Source organism: Selaginella moellendorffii, unplaced genomic scaffold (assembly GCF_000143415.4).
Source record: "Selaginella moellendorffii unplaced genomic scaffold, v1.0 SELMOscaffold_9, whole genome shotgun sequence".
NCBI lineage: Eukaryota > Viridiplantae > Streptophyta > Lycopodiopsida > Selaginellales > Selaginellaceae > Selaginella > Selaginella moellendorffii.
This window is the reverse complement of record NW_003314270.1, coordinates 725,767-743,239: the sequence shown is the minus strand read 5'-3', so window position 1 is coordinate 743,239 and position 17,473 is coordinate 725,767. Positions and strand designations below refer to the sequence as shown.

At 46.6% G+C, this 17,473-nt stretch overlaps 2 protein-coding genes and 1 pseudogene across 3 annotated transcripts; 1 reads left to right on the top strand and 2 right to left on the bottom strand.

Moving 5' to 3' along the window:
- Nucleotides 1-9: 9 nt before the first annotated feature.
- Nucleotides 10-1,544, bottom strand: LOC9630870 (peroxisomal membrane protein 2). Its single transcript, XM_002967541.2, has 7 exons — nucleotides 1,025-1,544; nucleotides 883-970; nucleotides 713-807; nucleotides 575-647; nucleotides 427-519; nucleotides 287-373; nucleotides 10-227 (listed from the first exon to the last, which is right to left on the bottom strand). Exons 1-7 carry the CDS (start codon nucleotides 1,510-1,512, stop codon nucleotides 141-143), a joined length of 1,011 nt encoding a protein of 336 aa, XP_002967587.2. The 5' UTR covers nucleotides 1,513-1,544; the 3' UTR covers nucleotides 10-140.
- Nucleotides 1,545-1,549: 5 nt separating this feature from the next.
- On the top strand, nucleotides 1,550-2,753 carry LOC9632813 (pentapeptide repeat protein Rfr32). 2 transcript variants are annotated; one of them, XR_002992080.1, is made up of 8 exons: nucleotides 1,550-1,675; nucleotides 1,728-1,844; nucleotides 1,902-1,971; nucleotides 2,069-2,168; nucleotides 2,214-2,266; nucleotides 2,350-2,391; nucleotides 2,445-2,629; nucleotides 2,678-2,753. XR_002992080.1 is itself a non-coding variant. In XM_002967793.2 (7 exons), exons 1-7 carry the CDS (start codon nucleotides 1,619-1,621, stop codon nucleotides 2,576-2,578), a joined length of 573 nt encoding a protein of 190 aa, XP_002967839.2. In that variant the 5' UTR covers nucleotides 1,550-1,618; the 3' UTR covers nucleotides 2,579-2,682. The 2 variants fall into 2 exon arrangements, 1 of the variants encoding a protein (XP_002967839.2); XM_002967793.2 differs by having other exon boundaries at nucleotides 2,445-2,682.
- Nucleotides 2,754-15,695: 12,942 nt separating this feature from the next.
- Nucleotides 15,696-17,241, bottom strand: LOC9630869 (annotated as a pseudogene).
- Nucleotides 17,242-17,473: the final 232 nt, after the last annotated feature.

The window sequence follows — 17,473 nt, the reverse complement described above, 5'->3', positions numbered from 1 at the left end:
CTTTGCAAAGACCAAACCGTATGTGTATATTCAACTCAAAACTTGAAGAAAAATTCACGTGAGTTAGTGGCTTGTTAGGCCTCCTTTGCAAAAACGGCCAACACACCACCTCCAACTCGTCGCAACAAAAACTTAGCTCTTCAGTGACTCTTTGAGTCGACCTCGGTGTGCGTCGCGAAAGATAGGTAGGCGTTCCAGACTAGAGCAATGATATTGCTAAAACCGACCTACGCATCCAAGAGAATTGTCAAAATCCACGTTCGTCAGAACACAAGAAAAAATCAACCTGGAGCTTCTGAGGAACGAACATGAAGTTGATAAACTGGAACGGCACCCACAACTTCCAATTGGTAATGACTGCTGATGGCCAATCCTGGAAGTTCACAGGCATTAGGAGACAAGCGAGAACACAATAGTAATACAAACCCGGCTTAGTTTCGGACCGATATCTGAAGGCCGCCCTTCCAATGTAAGCAAGCAAATGAAAAATACTCCGATAAAGAGCGGGGAGAAGAAAAGCTACAAAAAATAACACTGAAGGTTGGACGAGAAGTTGGAGGATCACGAAACTAACCTGGTCAAGGAAAAGTCGAATGCCAGTTCCCTTCACTCCACCGATTTTCACTACCTTGCTCAAAGTCAAGTACCTGTAAGTTTATCAAACGATCGAGCAATGAGAAAACAAACAAGCAAACAAAAGGCAGTGATTTACCAAAAGTGAAGAGTAGGACCTACGAGCATCAATCCCAAACTTGTGATCACGACAATCCGCTTGATGTCAATGCCACCAGATTTTTCTATAACCAGCTGAAAGTTTCACAAGCCTCCTGTCAGACCAGGAAGAAGAAGAGCATAAAGAGCAAAGAAAGCGAGAAGATCTACCTGGGTGAATAGATCGCCCATGAAAGTCAGTATAGCCGCTGTCACTGCCTTCGTTGTTACAGGCCTCTCCTCGAGCAATTTCATGTACCTGGCAGTAGCCAGGAAGGAAATCGAGAAAAAAAAAAAAAAACAAAGAACTTACCACGCAAGAACTGGATTTCCACCTCCTCCTCCTCCACTCTGTGAATGATGATCACCCTGTCCCCCGCCACCACCGCCACTTCCACCACGTCCAGCACCACCAGCGCCATCGTCGCTCCTCAAAGAACCACCGGAGATGAGCCCTTGCTCCTCATTCTCGTCCGGAAGCGCTCCCGCCACCGAGCTGTGCTGCTGGATCGTCTGCGTCGTCGACACGCCCTTGAAAATCCCTCCCATTTCCAGCGCTGGATGCTTGGGGCCGAGAGCCATACACGGCCGACGAGCTGCCGATCGAGAAAAGCTCCCGATGGCGAAATTTCGAGACGAATCGCATCGACGCTGCTCCAGCCCACCTCCAGAATGCCGATTACAGAGCGCCAGCGCCGATCGAGACGGCTGCGAGTGGATCGGCGATCGCGGAGAAGAACAAGAAGAGAGGCCGCGCGAAGACGCTAGGCGCATGGCGCAGCAACGGGCCACCATTGCCATATCGACGGACGGATTGGATTCTAGGGCAGCGGCCACCGCGCGAAGATCGCAACCGCTCATCTCCTGGCGAGATTTTGAGCTAGAATGTCCAGCTATCGCGGCTTCCATGGCCAATGTGGTGGTCATCTCCAGCGCCTCGAGGAACGCTAGCTCTTCCAGAGAGGTAGACGCTTCGATTGATCAATCTAGAGCTAGAATTTCCGTGATTCTTCCAGATTTCCAAGGAGAGGAGCTACAATGCAAAGAGATTGTCCCTGGCTGGGCCGCTGGCAGCCATTTCGATCGCTAGCGCCACGATCGCGACGCCCTATTGTGCTCTGGCCGAGTTCCTGGTAAGAAAGATCCTTTCTAGAGAACGCTAGATTAAATTTTTGTATCTTTGTGTGAAGAGTTACGATCATGCTAGCATGCGCGGCGCGGATCTTTCAGGACAAGACCTTAGAGGCGCTGTCTTCGCAGGTAAGAGTTTCTTTCCTTTCCTCTTTGCTCTTTCAGTGGGAATCTCTTTTCTTCTTCTTTCACTTGAAAGTATCTTAAAGAGTGAGAATTTTTCCAGCTTGTGACTGCAGAAAGATCAATCTGAGAGGATCAAACCTCGACAGCAGCACTGATACTTTTGCGGGATTCGAAGGTGGTGATCTTCAAGACACAAGCTGGTATTTGTCTCTTCATGGAAAATCTTATACACGTTTTGCAAACAGGGTGCAAGCCTTGGCTGATCGGGTCGTGTTCCGAATGACGAATCTACAAAACGGTACGTCTCATGGATTGCTTTGACTCTTCCTAAGTTTTTGTGTCTCTTGAATTCTTCTCGCTAAGCTTTTTCCTCCAATGCAGCAATCTTCACGAATGCGATACTGACTGGTTCACAGTTTGATGGTAGCTTTTCTAGCATTCCTGGTTCTTATGTCCTACTCATGATCTTCTTCCAGGCGCAGATATCACTGGAGCCGATTTCACAGAAGCAATCCTGGACAACTACCAGCGTCTCAAGCTTTGCAAGCGAGCAACAGGGACGAACTCGATCACTGGCGTTGAGACACGAGAGAGCCTCGCTTGTTCGTAGTCACACAAAGCAGTAACTTTCGACTCTTTGTCTGTCGATCTCGAGGATCAGGTACATACATTTTCCTTCATCAATCTATGTGAAGTTCCTTTTTTTCAGGAAAAGTTATTTCGAAAAAAGAAAAAGGGAGTGTTGTATTTGTTTTAACTCCTTTGGAAGCTTAGTATGGCTAGCAGCAATGGAGCTTACTACTCGGCTACTCTCATTCATCCTCCACAAGCTGGTTCTCTCCAAGAACACCGAGAATTTACGTTCCAATCTTGGCTCTCCTCGGCAAGCTCCCTCACATCTCCCTCCTCGATCTCTCCTAAAGGGATGGAGGACTCGTGTACCTCAAGCTCGGGCAAGTTGATGCGCTCATCGTCTCCTGCCCGGACGCCGCGAGAGAGCTCTTCAAGTTCCAAGACGTCGCGATTTCTTCCGGGCCCCCAGTCGTTTCGGGGAGATACTTCGGCTACGGGAATGAATCCGGAAGATGTATACTTTGGAGAGAATCGTCGCCTTGAGCAAGCCTGGATCGCCTACCTTGTCGGAAAGCTTCGATTGAGCGCTCAGCAAGGTGGATAGCTTGTCTCATGAATTCATTAACGAGCAATAGGGGTGGAGAGATCCTCATTTTCATTGAATATGCATACGCAAGCTCCGGCTCCTCACGGCCAAGCGGGTCCAGCCCATTCGCAAACAAGAGACCGAGAACTTGCTCCTGGCGATGGCGGAGGAGGGCCGGGAGGCCGATTTGTCGACAATGGTGAAGGATGTTACGTTCAACACCGTCGCCAGGATGGTGGAGCAAGAGCTACTCGGCCGGGAGCGCGACCCGAGCAAGGAGGAGATGAGGAGGTGCTGTTCTTCAACCGGGCAATCACTCGGGCGTTTGAGCTCGGTGGTAGCATGCACATTGGGGATTTTGTTCCGTGGCTGGGATGGATGGACACGCAGGTTGCAAAGATCGAGGAAGTCCAGCACGGGATCGACCAAAGGAGATTGACACTCATCGCAAGAACTTTGGTGGCCAGCCGAAGGACTTTATTGACTTGATGATCTGCACGGGGGAGTTGACGGACGCTTCGCTCAAGGCAGTTTCGCTCGTACGTTGTAGCAATATGAAAATCTTTCTTTGGATGGGAAAGTTGACGTGAATTTTGCAGGACATGATCGCGGCTGGAACGGACACTTCGGCCGTTCTCATATAGAGTGTGCAATGGCGGAGCTAATCAAGAACCCAGATTTCATGGACAAGGCTCGCGAGGAACTCAAGCGAGTGGAAAGCTCATGGAAGACGAGAATATCTCCAGGCTCGAGTCCTTGCAAGCGATTGTCAAAGAGATCCATTGGCCAGTTCCACTCTCCAGGAGTAATTGAAGAATCTATATGCGGCATCTCCTTAGTGGGCAGCACTCCTAGTGCCTAGAACTGCTTTTGGCAAACTGGATGGTAGCCAGGGTGGGTGAGAGGAAGAAGAGGAACAGCCCAAGCCAAATACATGGATTAATCCTACTGATTTAGAACTGACTTGGACTATTGTATTGTCCAAGGGTGGGTGTAGGTTGTTGATCTCATGTACTACACTGTTGATAAACTGTTGTACCGTCAAGTGTGGGTGCAGGCTGTTAATTACATGTATTACACCGTTGATTGGTTTTTTAATGTCACTTTCATTCACAGGTTGAGGAGTTCATACCTCAAAGGTGGTGCTTCCAAGTGCTTGAGGGGCTTGTTAAGATGGCCTTAGAAAGAGCTTCAATAGTCTAATTGTGTTGTGAGGAGATAATTCTTGAGAAGGTAGCGAGCTTTGGCACTTCTCAAGAGTCTCTGTGTCAACCTTTTAAGTCCTTCCAATCCATGGCTTCTAAATGCATGGAACTTCCTATAGTTTATTTTTTTTGCAGGTACGATTTTTGCCCATCACATTCTCTATCCATTCTCATTGCCGCTAGAAACTCTAGGTCTAGAACTATGTTGGAGATTGCCTGGAATCAATGCTGGTTGGAGGATGACCTCAGCCTTATAAATTTAAAACCTTTTGTGCTCCTCTTGACAATCACATGCCACTTCTCTCAGTTTTTGATTTGAACCAGATCCATGCGTGAAAGCACCCTGAAACTACTTCATTAAACACAGTTTGTATTAGTTAATATTAAACGCTTGAGCGGAGAAGTGGGCACGCTCAATCCAGCAACTCGGACATAGCCAGGGACGCCGGGTCCGGTCCACCCCAGTCAAACACATGGATCAAATTCTCCAGGTGAATTCCTGGGCAGCTCCTCCTCCTGGATCCAAACGGCAAGAGCTGGCCCTTGACATCCACACAACTCCCCAGAAATCTATCTGGATCAATCTCCCTCCATGTGGATTTGTCACGCTGGATCACGTAGACATTGATCAAGATCCTGGTTTGATTGGGACAAAACTTAGCCACATGGCAAATCATGAAATAGACAAGTCTGGAAGCTTCACTAGTAAAACATGGAGGTGGCAGAAGTCCACAGCAACAATATAGAAGATTCATCCTTAGTGGGAGATCATAATTTTGATAGAAAGGAATCAGAGATCTCTGGGGCTGTGGCCAAAGCATATAAAACAAATATAAGTGAGTCAAGAAATGGCGGGCACTATTATAGTATGAGAATCTTAAATTTAGAGGATAAAAAGTCAAGGATGAAGCCAGACCTCATCCAATCACAACCCTTTGGTCTTAGGAGCAAATTTCTATATTATTTCAAAAGAAGAGTGTTCTTTGAGTGGAATCTCTTTGTAACTTGTGAACTACTATGGATACATAATGTTCCTAACCCAATAGTACCAATTTAAGTGTGTTGGAAGAAGTTGTGAGAAGATTTCAAGCTTGTCAGATCTTTCTAGTGTTAGGGAGGGAATTTTGGAATTGTTCACTATTGGCTATAGAAACTAGTGATTTTGACTATACTGGAAGTCTTCAGAGAGTTTTTTAGTGAGTTGGAGTGATTGGTGGGAGCAAGTTCTGGTGCAAAAATGAGCCCACCACCTTCTTGGGCGAGTTGGGTTGAAGAATCTTGTGAACATTGATAAACTAGTGGTGTTCTGAAACATATTTGAGAATAAACCAATGCAGAGCTAAAGGCCATTTACATTAATTTCAGCGCCACATCTGGTCCGTTCATCCAGCATCAATCCAAAACGCTCATCTCCAACAACCTCAAAGAATCCAGACTGAACACACCACCCACATCCAACGAAGCAGATTACGCCTCCAGCAACTTCACATCCTGGGACCAAAGAACACAGTGAACCCTAGCGAGGAACACAAGGATCACAGAGCAGGAGCAGCAGCAGCAGCCATGCCTCAGCCACAGAGTTAGGTATGCCATGATTACGACGAGATCAGGAAGGAGTATGAGGATAAACTCTTCGATCTGAGCTACTGCACCTGCAAGTTGTTCGAAGCCCTTGATCAATGCATGCACCACGAGCAAGCGAACCACTTCCCAACACCAGCCGACATCACATAGGACCTTCTCAAGCAAGACTCCTTCATATACACCCAAGGAGCAATCAAGAAGGAGTTCTATGAGCCCTTAAACCACCGGCTCGACACTCAGCTTAAGAAGATGAAGTAGATTTGCACCGACCTCCGGGACATTAGGAAGATCATCTCCAAGCAGCCATCAGTAGCTCATGAACTCACCTACAAGTTCAAGTACGATGAGATCAACACCCACTACTAGAAGCTAGAGGATGACCATACCACCCTCTTGGCCAAAGTAGCCAAGCTCCAGGAAGATGGGACAGATCCACTAGACAGTGTCCCCAACCATGAACTCACATCCTGCAGTAGAAGTGCCACCTCTATCGACTCGAGTAATAGCAGCAACAAGCAATGGAAATACTCGCATTTAGTTCTGTCAGAGGAGTAGATTATATCAACCAAAAACCCAGGCTCAAGGAACTCCAACCCTAAACCCAAGGCTGCATAGACTTGATCATAACTACTAGCATATGCTAATAAATGGTATATAGAACCACCAGCCTTTCAAGGGGGAAATCTGAGTTGTGAATCCCCATTTCCATTCATTATTTTCATATTAATTCACAGCACTCATTCACTCATCTTTCCTCTCATCCCCTGGAGATCAAGCCTTTTTCCCCTTTGTTTTCTTACTAGCATTGCTAAAACCTCTTAACGGGCTGTGGCTTGCCTATTAACTTGATCCAACCGTTGGCAGCCGTCGGATCAAGTCAGGTTCTCTGTGAGAACGTGGCTGACAACTGCCAGGTTCTCCAGAACCTAGCTGCCAGCCACCAATAACGTTATTCCATGTGTCTGTTTGACAGTCTTGCCACAGCCCATTAAGGCCGTTCCTTGGGCATGGCCTCGCTCGTTCCCTCCCGAACGCACTTGCCAGGCTAATGCCCGGCTCGCCCTACCCGGGAACTCCCCAGGTCATATGGATTACATTCCATCTGCAAAAAGCACATTCGGTTAGAAACCTCTATAATCCGTCTCATGCTCCTGGCTTTAAGCTCACCAGGGAAACACATCAAGACCTGCCACAAATATTCCACAAGTTGGTCAGTCAGCCTTTTACTTTCAATCTGAGTACAGGTGCTGATTGGTAAAGCAGCTTTCGAATCTCCAATGATGCAATCTGAGACACAAAGGATTAAAGTTTCGTACATTTCTTTCAACTCATCTAATTACAAAATGTAAATGAGTGGCGCCCAGAGAAGAAACAGTTTACTGCTTGACATATACCACGTGCGACAAATGTATCTCAGGCCTGGCCACAGGTTTGAAAAACTCCCTTGACAGACCAATGTTCCAAAAACTATCAAAAGGTCGCTAACATGAACAAAATCTTCCATAACGGTTTTGGAAGCATTCAAACAGTCAAAGTAAGCAATCAAATTATCCACAACAAACCTTTTGAGCTTGGCACTGTCTTCCGGCTTGAAAGAAAAGCTGTGAAGGTTCGCCAGAGCTAGGAACTGTTAGAAATGTCAACCAGTTGAAAGAAGCTCGGCAATGCAAACTTCTGAAACAAAGAAGGAGTTCCTGGGTAGGGCAAGCACGTTCCCGCCCAGAACGGGCGAGCCAAGCGTTAGCCTGGCACGCATGTTCTGGAGGGAACGAGCGAGCCCGTGCCTGTGAAATGGCCTTAACAGGCTGTGGCAAGACCTTTAATGGACACGTGGAAGAATGTTATTCGAGGATGAGAGGGTTTTCCAGAATTGGCAGCTGGTAGCCTGGTTCTCTAGAACCTAGCAGCTGGCAGCTAAGTTCTGGAGAACCTGGCAGTTGTCAGCCACGTTCTCGTAGAGAACCTGACTCGATTTGACAGTTGCCAACGGTTGGATCAAGTTAACAGGCGAGCCACAGCCCGTTAAGAGGCAGTTCCCAGGTAGGGTGAGCACGTTCCTGCCTAGAATGGGCGTGCCGGGCGTTAGCCCGGCAAGCGCGTTCTGGAGGGAACGAGCAAGCCCGTGCCCGGGAACAGCCTTAATAGGCTGTGGCGAGACTGTTAACAGACACGTGGAAGAATATTATTCGAGGATGAGAGGGATCTCCAGAAGCTGGTAGCCTGGTTCTCCAGAACCTAGCAGCTGGCAGCTCGGTTTTGGAGAACCTGGCAGTTGTCAACCACGTTCTCGTAGAGAACCTGATTCGATTTGATGGCTACCAACCGTTGGATCAAGTTAATGGGCGAGCCACAGACCGTTAAGGCATAAGGCATGAAAAATAAAAGAAAAGATGCAGGCTCTTACTTGCAGCCGTCCACAGCACCTTCGTCGTCTCCACGCACAGAATACTTTTCACTTGCTGCATTGTGTTCTGCAGCAACTGAGCTAAATCATGACTGCGAGACAGCGAAAGGACCCAAATGGCCGTTCAATAGAGTCCAGTTCTGCAAAATCTTAGAAGTACCTTAGTAGCTGTCTGAAATCCAGGAGTCAGTCAGTTGTCGCACATAACGACGGTCGACTTATCCTCAGCATCTGATGATCTGTGCATCAGCTCCTGATGACTTGCATCTCACTCTTGAGATCCACGTCTCGTCACTACAGATTTAGAAGACTTGTGAAACTGATTCTCTACTTCTGCCGCAAATCACGATGCAGTCCACCTAGCTGGAGCTGCATTAGCCTGTACGCATGTCAATCGAATCTGTGCCAACCTTGCCCATAACTGAAGTACAAACTCTTCACAAGCTTTACCTCGGCAGCTTGTGCATGAACTGCAAATCACAAAAAAACGAAGTTACAGAATGCAAGCCTAGAAAAAATCATACCGACCTGGACCTGGCATTTCTTATCACTGAAACTCTATGCGTGTCAGTAGGCAAACAAGAACCTGACACCACGTCCTGGAAATTATCCAGGCGAGAGCTACCAGCGTGAGCGCCAAGAAGTGGCCTCGTCAAAGATCCGAAGAGGAGTCAGCCTCAAGGAAAAAGTCATGAATCTTTTATTACGAACTCTCGGAGGTGACAAGAAAAAGGGGGGAGCTCCCAACAAAAAGAGTTACCTCCGGAAAAAAGGAAAAACGTAAGCAAACTTACTGGGGGGGGTAAAGTGGAGTTTATGAGCTTCTCCAGCTCTAGCAACACACCTGTACACTCCTCAGTGGTGGCTGTAGCATGCAAATCTTGTTGGAAAGAAGTCGATGCATCCAGAAGCATGTTGAAGCTTTAAAAAAAAAACAATTAAATTTTTAAAAGGAATAAAATGAAATGAAAGCTTATTGATTATGCTACAAACCAAGTGTTAGGTGGGAAATGACATTGAAAAGATATAACCATACCAGATTTTTCAACACTCCCTGATTCAACTGATCCTTCTTGATCTTCTCATTGTGAATTGCAATGCCCAGGAATTTCTGGAAATGCAACTCTCAGACACCAAAAAAAATGCAGTAAAATACCTTGAACAGACTCCCAATTGGTTCCTTCTGAAGCAGTCGCTCCTTGCAGGTGTGGATAGGCAAAGGAGGTGTCCTAGCTGCTACTCACCCTCTGAACAGTAGAGTTGGCAGCGGCGGTGATGGAGGAGGCGGCAACGGCGGCGGTGGAGGCGGCCCCGGCAGCACTGTAACACACAGGGATTGAAAGAAAGAAAGAAAGAAAGAGAGGGACATGAAAGAACCTTTGTAGATCCTGCGATGGGGGTGCCAAAGCGGTGGCTGAGCTGCAAAGAAAGAAAGATTAAAGAAATGTTTGAAATGATCGGAATGGAGCACTTACGCTTGTAGAGGCGGTTTATCAGAGATTGCGGATCCCGAAACTTCTTCTCCTTGGCATTTGGAGCACGGGGAAGAAACACGAAATTGTGCCAGCTCTCCTCCGCCTCATCGTCACTGTCGGTACCCATCCACATTCCCGTGAAGATCAGTGGGACAAACGAGAGAACAGCCACGAACACAACAATATGAATCACTCGCATCGCGCTTCTCTCTCTCGCCTCTCTCTCAATCAAACATAAACCCCAATCTTGTAATTCAACGTCTCGATATATATATTAATTAACCACAATGTAAATTAACAAGAATGGCTTAAACGTCGAGAATGGCTTAAACGTCTCACAGCTCGAAGGAACGAGCTTGGCGTCCTCCAGACTGGCCATTTCGGTGCGTTGATAGATTCTTCTCCTGCATCCTGTCGAAGCCGCCATTCTCCCACGGAGTGTTCCCGAAAGAGGTGAATTCCTCGCCTCGTGAGCCCGGACTCCCTGCTCGCAAAGGCTCGCACAACTATCGAAGAGACGCCGGTCTTGACGCCTTCCTGGTTCATCCCGGCCTCCTGGTCTGAGCGTAAGCATCTTTGTCCCCGTTCCTGGCAAATACTTGGAGCAGCGCCTCTGGAGGAAGCCCAGCGGAGATAACGAGCTCCTGTTGCAGACGTCGAGCAGAAAGGTGACTTTGTCGGGCCGGACGCCTTCGTGCTGCATCGTCCGGAAGAGCTTGAAGGGACAAACCGCGGTGATGTCTCCTAAAGCAGCTTCTCGAGATAGCCATGCAGAACGTCGCAACATGGTAATCGTTTTGCAAAGATCTCCCCAGTCCATTCCAGGAGCTTTCGACTCCTGTGAAAAAGAGGCCGAACGTCACATCTACGCACAAATGAGCATGCTCCTTACCCTGGCGGATTGTAACGCTATGCCTTCTCCGAGCGTAAACTGTGACCCAGCCCACCGGTAAGTGATATGAATTAGTACCAGCTCAGTGAAAGTTCGAAACGGGGGGCCTTGGTTCCATACCTGGGAGTCACATTCTGCACAAAGTCTGCATCTGTCACTCAAAAACTGGAAAAACGGAGATGAAAATCCGATGGCATCAAGGCCTGCCGGTCATGGTCATACTCACGGTCCATGTGATGCATCAGCTTCTAGTGATCGCAACCGCCAGAATCGACCTGAAATAAAGAGTATCCCAATTCATTCTGAACAACAAAGAGATATACACTCACCACAAAAGCTCCAGCAGGGAGACGCTCGATGCCTTCCGGTCTCAATTGCTACTGTAAGCAACTGTTTGCGGCCATCAAGCAAACTGCAGAACTCTGTACCAGCGGGCTTGAGGCAAACGCTGTGGTCATAGGAATCAAAAGGAGAAACTCGCTGAGCTTATATCTTTGCACTTCATAATTCCACAATATATATGTTCCTGCCTGGTGTTTTAGTCAGCATACTTTGGCTGCCTATAATCACAAAAGCAATGACACGACTTTACCTGGATAAACGTTTTAGGAAGGCCAAACTCAGCCATTGTAGAAGACTGGCAAGTTGAAAGCTTCCGCAGCCTGACTTTGCGCGGGAATGGATTGCTGCAGTTAGAAACAAGCAAGTAACTGCAGTGAACAAAAACCAGACCTTGGCTTGTATCGCAGGTGTCTTTCGCAACACCCAGAAAACCGCCGATTCCTGGTTTGACTGCAAAACGCACCAGCTTTAGGCATGGCGCGTAAAACGACTTCCGAGAAAGAACATTGAAAATTGAATGTTACACAGAACCTCCGGGGCATACTATTTGCTGGAAATACGTACTCTCTGCATCTGGAAGAAGCTAGAGTGTTCACTTTGAGGAGTATGACACCCCTGCTTGTCGAAAATGAACGCTAACTTAAATCTCTACGGAAGGATGTCTTACCAAGATCATTTGGAAAAGGTTTTCCTCGTCCTAGGGAGCAGTACGTTCCGAGCAGATATCCACGCTAACCATACAATTGAATCGTGTATGTGAAACGAGATATATTGTGCTAGAAACAATAGGAGAACGATGCCTGATTGAGAATGACTTACTGACCTTGTCAATGTCCATGCTCATGTGGACTGTAGTCTGGAGTCAAAGAATAAAACACTGGCAGCATCCCGACAAAGATATTAGTGCACAAGCACGCACGAGAAGACATAAAATAAAGAGCAAAACGATGTGTTTCTCGCCGGACTGGGCGGCAAGATCGATTGCCGCGTTCTCGATCACTCCGGACCAAACCCTAGCAACAAAGTAGATCGCCAGTGATAGCTTGACGATAGCAAGCTATGTCCAGCTGCTTTGCGTCAAGGAGTAGTACACGCTGATCCTTACCTCAGAATACAGTGCTCTCGTGCCGACAAACACCAGCTGGATGAGCGTAAGGAGCGCCGCAGCAGGTTGTAGCGATCCGAATTCGGCACTAGATGGTCCGTCCAGACGATGACGATAGTCTTGGATCCAAAACTGGTTTCATCTCGACCCATACTTGCGAATCTGTCTTGCTTTAGGTGCGTTGCTGCGTTCATCTTACTCTTGCAAACTGTGAGCATCCATTTCAGGCAAGCTGGATTTGTTACCGGGACAGGAAGAAGTGGATTTCTGTCACCTACAATATCTTGATGCATTACAAAGCTCAAGGAGATGTATCTTCGAGGCGTCAAGGCCAGCGTTGCCTCCGTGTCATAGGGAGGAAGCTCGGGTGTTCTTCTCAAAATTGAAGAAGCAGGACCTGGAGCCCAATGTCGTCACGATGAGTTTCTTACGTTTCCAGCACTTTTGCTTTTCTTCCTGGCTTCCGAGTGAACCCGTGTCTAATTGTGCAGTGTAGGCGCATGGTCAAGGCCGAGGTTATGCGCACTTTCTCGTGTTTGCTGCACGGGTATGGGCAAGCAAGGGAAGATTGAGGAGGCGATGAAGATTTTCCAGGCCATGAGAGACAACATCTTGATGACTGAATGGCCACCACTACCATGTTTCCACGAGGATGATCGAGCCTGGGCTATGTAAGCTGATTCAAGTCCGTTGGCGCAACGACGAGGTAGAGCATTCTTCATTTTGTGTGCCTCTCCTAAGCTCTGATGGGGAGTTCCAGCCAGTCATTATTCTCCGTTACTACAAATCCACGACGACCAAGTGAGTGACCCTATCTATGTTTTTCTTTTCTGACAAACACCAGATGACATTCGGTCCTGTTGTTCCCAGGTGGAATCTCGGGAAAGGTGATCAGCCCGGACAACGAAGACTTGAAAGATTTTCATGTCGGGCCTGATGTCGACACTAGGCTGGCGTTGTCTCTTGGAATTCAAATGGGACAAACAGTACTAAGTGTCGTGATCCACACCGGGGATCTTCCCAGAGTGTGGTTTAGATTGGTGCCTTCTTCACTGTTATGATACCACATATACAGCAAATGCCAGGATTCTCACCATTGCGATATTTTTTTATTTTCATGTCTTTCTAGGAGCGGGAAAAGTACGTATAACCAGAAGCTGATGACATGGAATTGAACTCCAGTACCGTCGGTATGGCTTGCAAGCTGAGTCTATCTTTTCGTTTGTGCAAAATGTTACTCCCAGAGGCTTTCCCATTGCACTAAAACCATTTTGGTGCAGGATCATCCATGAGCTTGGCCCATCTTATGAAGGCATAAGCATAAAACGAGCAGAGTTTGGCTCAAGGTGTACGTCATTTTTGTCCACGATCTATCCAAACATAAAGGTCTCTTACGTCGCTGTTAATCCCAACAACAACTGTCTCAACTTCGTTTTACTTACAAGAGTTACAGCGATGTGGAGCAAGGCAGCTGCATAGCTCTCTCCCCTTCGAAACCAGGCTCCATAAATCCCGTGTCTAAATGAGCCTGTCTAGCTCTACAGGGTTCTTCCGCAACTCCAGTCATTCAAAAACCTGGCAGTGAATGACATAGCATGGATAAGAGTCGACGCCATTGAGAAGAGCTCTGCACCACAACAAGGAAAACTACAGCCTGAGCAAGTGATTTCGAATGGCTTTCGAACCTCAATGGAATAGCATAAGAAATCTGCCTTGGCCTTTCTCACTTTCGATAACAATGTTGAGCTGTGTGCACTTTCACAGCCTGCACCTGGCGTGGTATGAAATTTCTCTTTATTCATTCATTTATTTTCTACTGTCGCCATTAACATTTTTGAGACCAAGTCTCTAACTCTCCCAATCCACACTAGATACATGGCCATTCTTATCCCAATGTATTTTGATTTTTGAGACCAAATCTCCTGGAGAAGTATATGCATAAAGCTCATTCTCTCCAACCGCAACCAATTTGGTTACTGGATTGCCTTCCAGCTTTCCATCCAAAAATTCCCAATCAGATTCATTGTCATTCCAAAAGAAGAGCCAATTCGTGTTGGTGTCACGGAACCACTTCACCATTACTAGCACAACGTTGTTTAAAGTTGTTATACCCGGGATCACACCATCTTCAATAACGTCCGTCGCAAACGGTGGCCTCCACCCTTTCTTGTTAACACCCTTGTAGTCCAAATCTAGAAACCTCCACTCTAGCTTTACTGTTTTAATTCCGCATGGAAAACTTTCGCGTTTAAAAACCCCAACAATCCCATCCTGCAACACAAACAACCTCTCCAACTCGCAACCTAAAGGAAGTCTTTGTTGCAAACTCCATTTGTCCAACCGCGGGTTATATTTTTGCAACTTGAAATCAGCAGCAACGTAGATATTATTTCTGAGGTACACCATTTGTAGATTGTTCATAAAGTTGGTGAGCCAAGTGATGGGATGACTAGTTCCATTTGAAAGGTTAAACAAGTGAGCTTCTCCAAGCTTTCTACAATACGTTATCACAAACCCCTCCATGCAACACATAACTTCCCACTCGTCGCTATGATCTCCAGTAGGGCATGGAACTGCTGCCTGCCCTAATATCTGACATGGAAGCTTTATCATCCTCTGAAAGGATTGGTCTTTTGACTGATCTTCGACTTCTCCAGAAGAACCCCCTTTGCCAATTGCCGAAGTACCTAGATCATCAAGCCTTACAACACTAGCCCTTGAAATAATTTCCTTCAATAAGTCGTCTGGCAACATGTCAAACCCTAAACATGCCAAGCCGACCTCGTTCTTTTATACTCAAACCAATATCTTTTCCTTTATAAACTTTTTTATGAGATTTTTTGGCGGTATGAGATTCGAGAAACAGCGCCGTGAGTTCAGCACTAAGTTTGTCTGATTCGTGTACAACCCACAAAGTTTTGTTTGAGCTTGCTGGAGTTACTTCCACGGCATGTGATACTTGACTCCTGCTCGTCCGAACCAACCAGATGCCACTTTTGTGCCTTGAATGCTGCTGCCACATCTCTCGCTGTTATAACTCCTCCATGTTCGAACGGCTGTGACAAGTCCTTTGCGTCAGGCAATTTCCATAGCTGCGTCTTTCTCGTCAATCTCTTGATCCAGGGCTCCCGGAAAAGGCAAGGATGGGAACAGATGACGATATTAACTTAGTCTATACTGACACGTTGAGCTGAAGCTTGTTAAAGGTTTTGTCGGTGATATATACAAGTTTCTTGTTTCTTGTTCTTGACACGTTAAGCTGAAGCTAGGCAAACAATACTTTCCTATCAACTTTGTCAGCTCACTTGCCTCATTTTGAGGATTGGAGAGAGCTGAGCTGGCAATTTTAAAGGTCGGTCCTGATATTGCACATGGTAGCATTGTCATCAAGGCATCTGTTGATCGCCAGTTCTTCCAGCTGGGAGAATAAAAAATGTAATTTCGGTGGTGTATAGGCATAAACCTTGATAGATTGCTGAAGCAGAGTACACAGTGGCATCGGCAGAAACAGAAGAGATAGTTTGGCTGCGATGAATGCTGGTTGAGCTGAAGCAAGCACAGTCACAAACGACTCCGTTGTTCTGCAACAACAAAAGCACAGTCGCCACGTTGAAAAATCCAGTGTTTCACTCCAGCTTCTTGTCCTCGCTTGCACTGCTCACTTCTGCTGCTTGTGCCACTCGCTGCTGGTTTCTGCATTGCTCGGGCATAAGTCTTGTGCTGATAAGTCAGTGTCGATTCCAAGAGATCAAACAAGGGTTCCCACTCTGGAGCAAACAGCAAAGAGAGAGAGAGGGAGAGATGTTTAGACACGATTGGTCGAAGGAAACTAGAACAAAGCCAGAACACTCGATCGTGGCTCTTACCCAGTTGTTTCTTGATGATCGTCATGTCTGGAATGCGCTTGTCGCTGTCATCATATCCCTCCCCGTAAAACTCTTTCGAGCTCATGTCGATTGTGGGCTCATCCAGCTGCGGTCTGCCACTTACACCTGTGTGGCACCAATAAGAAGTACGAAGATAAAGCCTGGGAAACTGAAAGAAAGTTTTCAAAACAACACTTAAGTTCTCTAACTGTCACTTCGTTGTTTGGGTTGCCCATGTAACCATTTTCTTGTTGTGGATTTTCTTGTCGTGGTTCCAACTGATTAGACTACATTTGGATTTATTCCAACATCATAGAGACTTACCACCATACGCATCACCGTGTCAATGGCATCCTTGACGTACACGAACGTCCGTTGTGATTGTCCACCATCGACAAGCTTCATAGGCTCGCTCTTGAGCAAGTTCTACATGGAAGTAATAAAGTAATTCGTCACATAAAAAGAACACCAACAGCTAGACTCCACAGAAATGTGGTGGCTTGCATATTGTACTGAAGCAAGCCAAAACTCTTTGTATGCCTTCGCTTGGCCCATCGATCCCGGGAATAAAATCCATCTGTGGCCCAATCCAGTTGAACGATTGTGAATTGAAGGCCGTTCTCTGCTCCCTAGATTATAAAACACCACACCCACATACTTAGTTCCTTTCAAACAGAAACTTTGCTTACCATAGATCACACGCTCAATAAGCTGCTTTGCACAAACATATGACCATCACTGCTTCTCAATCGGGCCAAAAATGCAAGGAGACTCGTCCTCCTTAAGCACGTAGTAACTTGGGTCCTATCGCCACAAACAGAAAGGTAAAATCAGACAGATCGAAATCAACAAGAAAAACAAAAATACATACCTTCCTCAAAGAACTGTCTAGCTTCTAATCGTTTTTCCATGTACTTCGCACGAACGCAAGCAGAAAGCATCTACAAGAAGAAAACTCAATCACATATTTAAAGCTGTGTTATAATACCTCCATCGTACTGCTATAATCCGTGAACAAGTTCCTTGCTGCATTGCATCCATTGGATTCTCCTTGCCTGGACGTAGAAACCATAGAAATCAATCCAAAAATGGGGACAGCACCAAGATATTTGGACATGGTCAGGACAGCAGATCCCTGGCGTTTTGATCGGGGCTCCAATACCCGCAGAGCATGAAGCGGCAGCTAAGGACTGATCTGCGTTGCCATGGCCAGGACAGCGCCATGGGTAGAACAGCTCCATAGGATCAGATCAGATAGGATCGGAGGTAGATTTCAATACCTGGATGCTGCCTCGCTCCTAGTGCCTCGCTTCCAGCTGTGAAACGTTTGTGAAAAAATTTCATACGATTAAATCACTGGAGTTTAATTGATATTTCACAATGAATGAAATCAAGGATTTTTCTAGTATGAAGCTAGGCAAACAATACTTTCCTATCCAAAAGTATCGAAATGGTTATCATCACGGCTAGTTT

What these genes read in the sequence shown, in the direction of transcription:
- LOC9630870 (XM_002967541.2), bottom strand. Translation starts at nt 1,512, where the DNA reads ATGGCAATGGTGGCCCGTTGCTGCGCCATGCGCCTAGCGTCTTCGCGC. An exon ending in TGGGCGATCTATTCACCCAG is followed by an intron (nt 808 to 882) that starts GTAGATCTTCTC and finishes TGAAACTTTCAG; the next exon opens with CTGGTTATAGAAAAATCTGG. An exon ending in TCGGTCCGAAACTAAGCCGG is followed by an intron (nt 374 to 426) that starts GTTTGTATTACT and finishes GTGAACTTCCAG; the next exon opens with GATTGGCCATCAGCAGTCAT.
- LOC9632813 (XM_002967793.2), top strand. Translation starts at nt 1,619, where the DNA reads ATGGCCAATGTGGTGGTCATCTCCAGCGCCTCGAGGAACGCTAGCTCT. An exon ending in ACGCTAGCTCTTCCAGAGAG is followed by an intron (nt 1,676 to 1,727) that starts GTAGACGCTTCG and finishes TGATTCTTCCAG; the next exon opens with ATTTCCAAGGAGAGGAGCTA. An exon ending in TAGAGGCGCTGTCTTCGCAG is followed by an intron (nt 1,972 to 2,068) that starts GTAAGAGTTTCT and finishes GAATTTTTCCAG; the next exon opens with CTTGTGACTGCAGAAAGATC.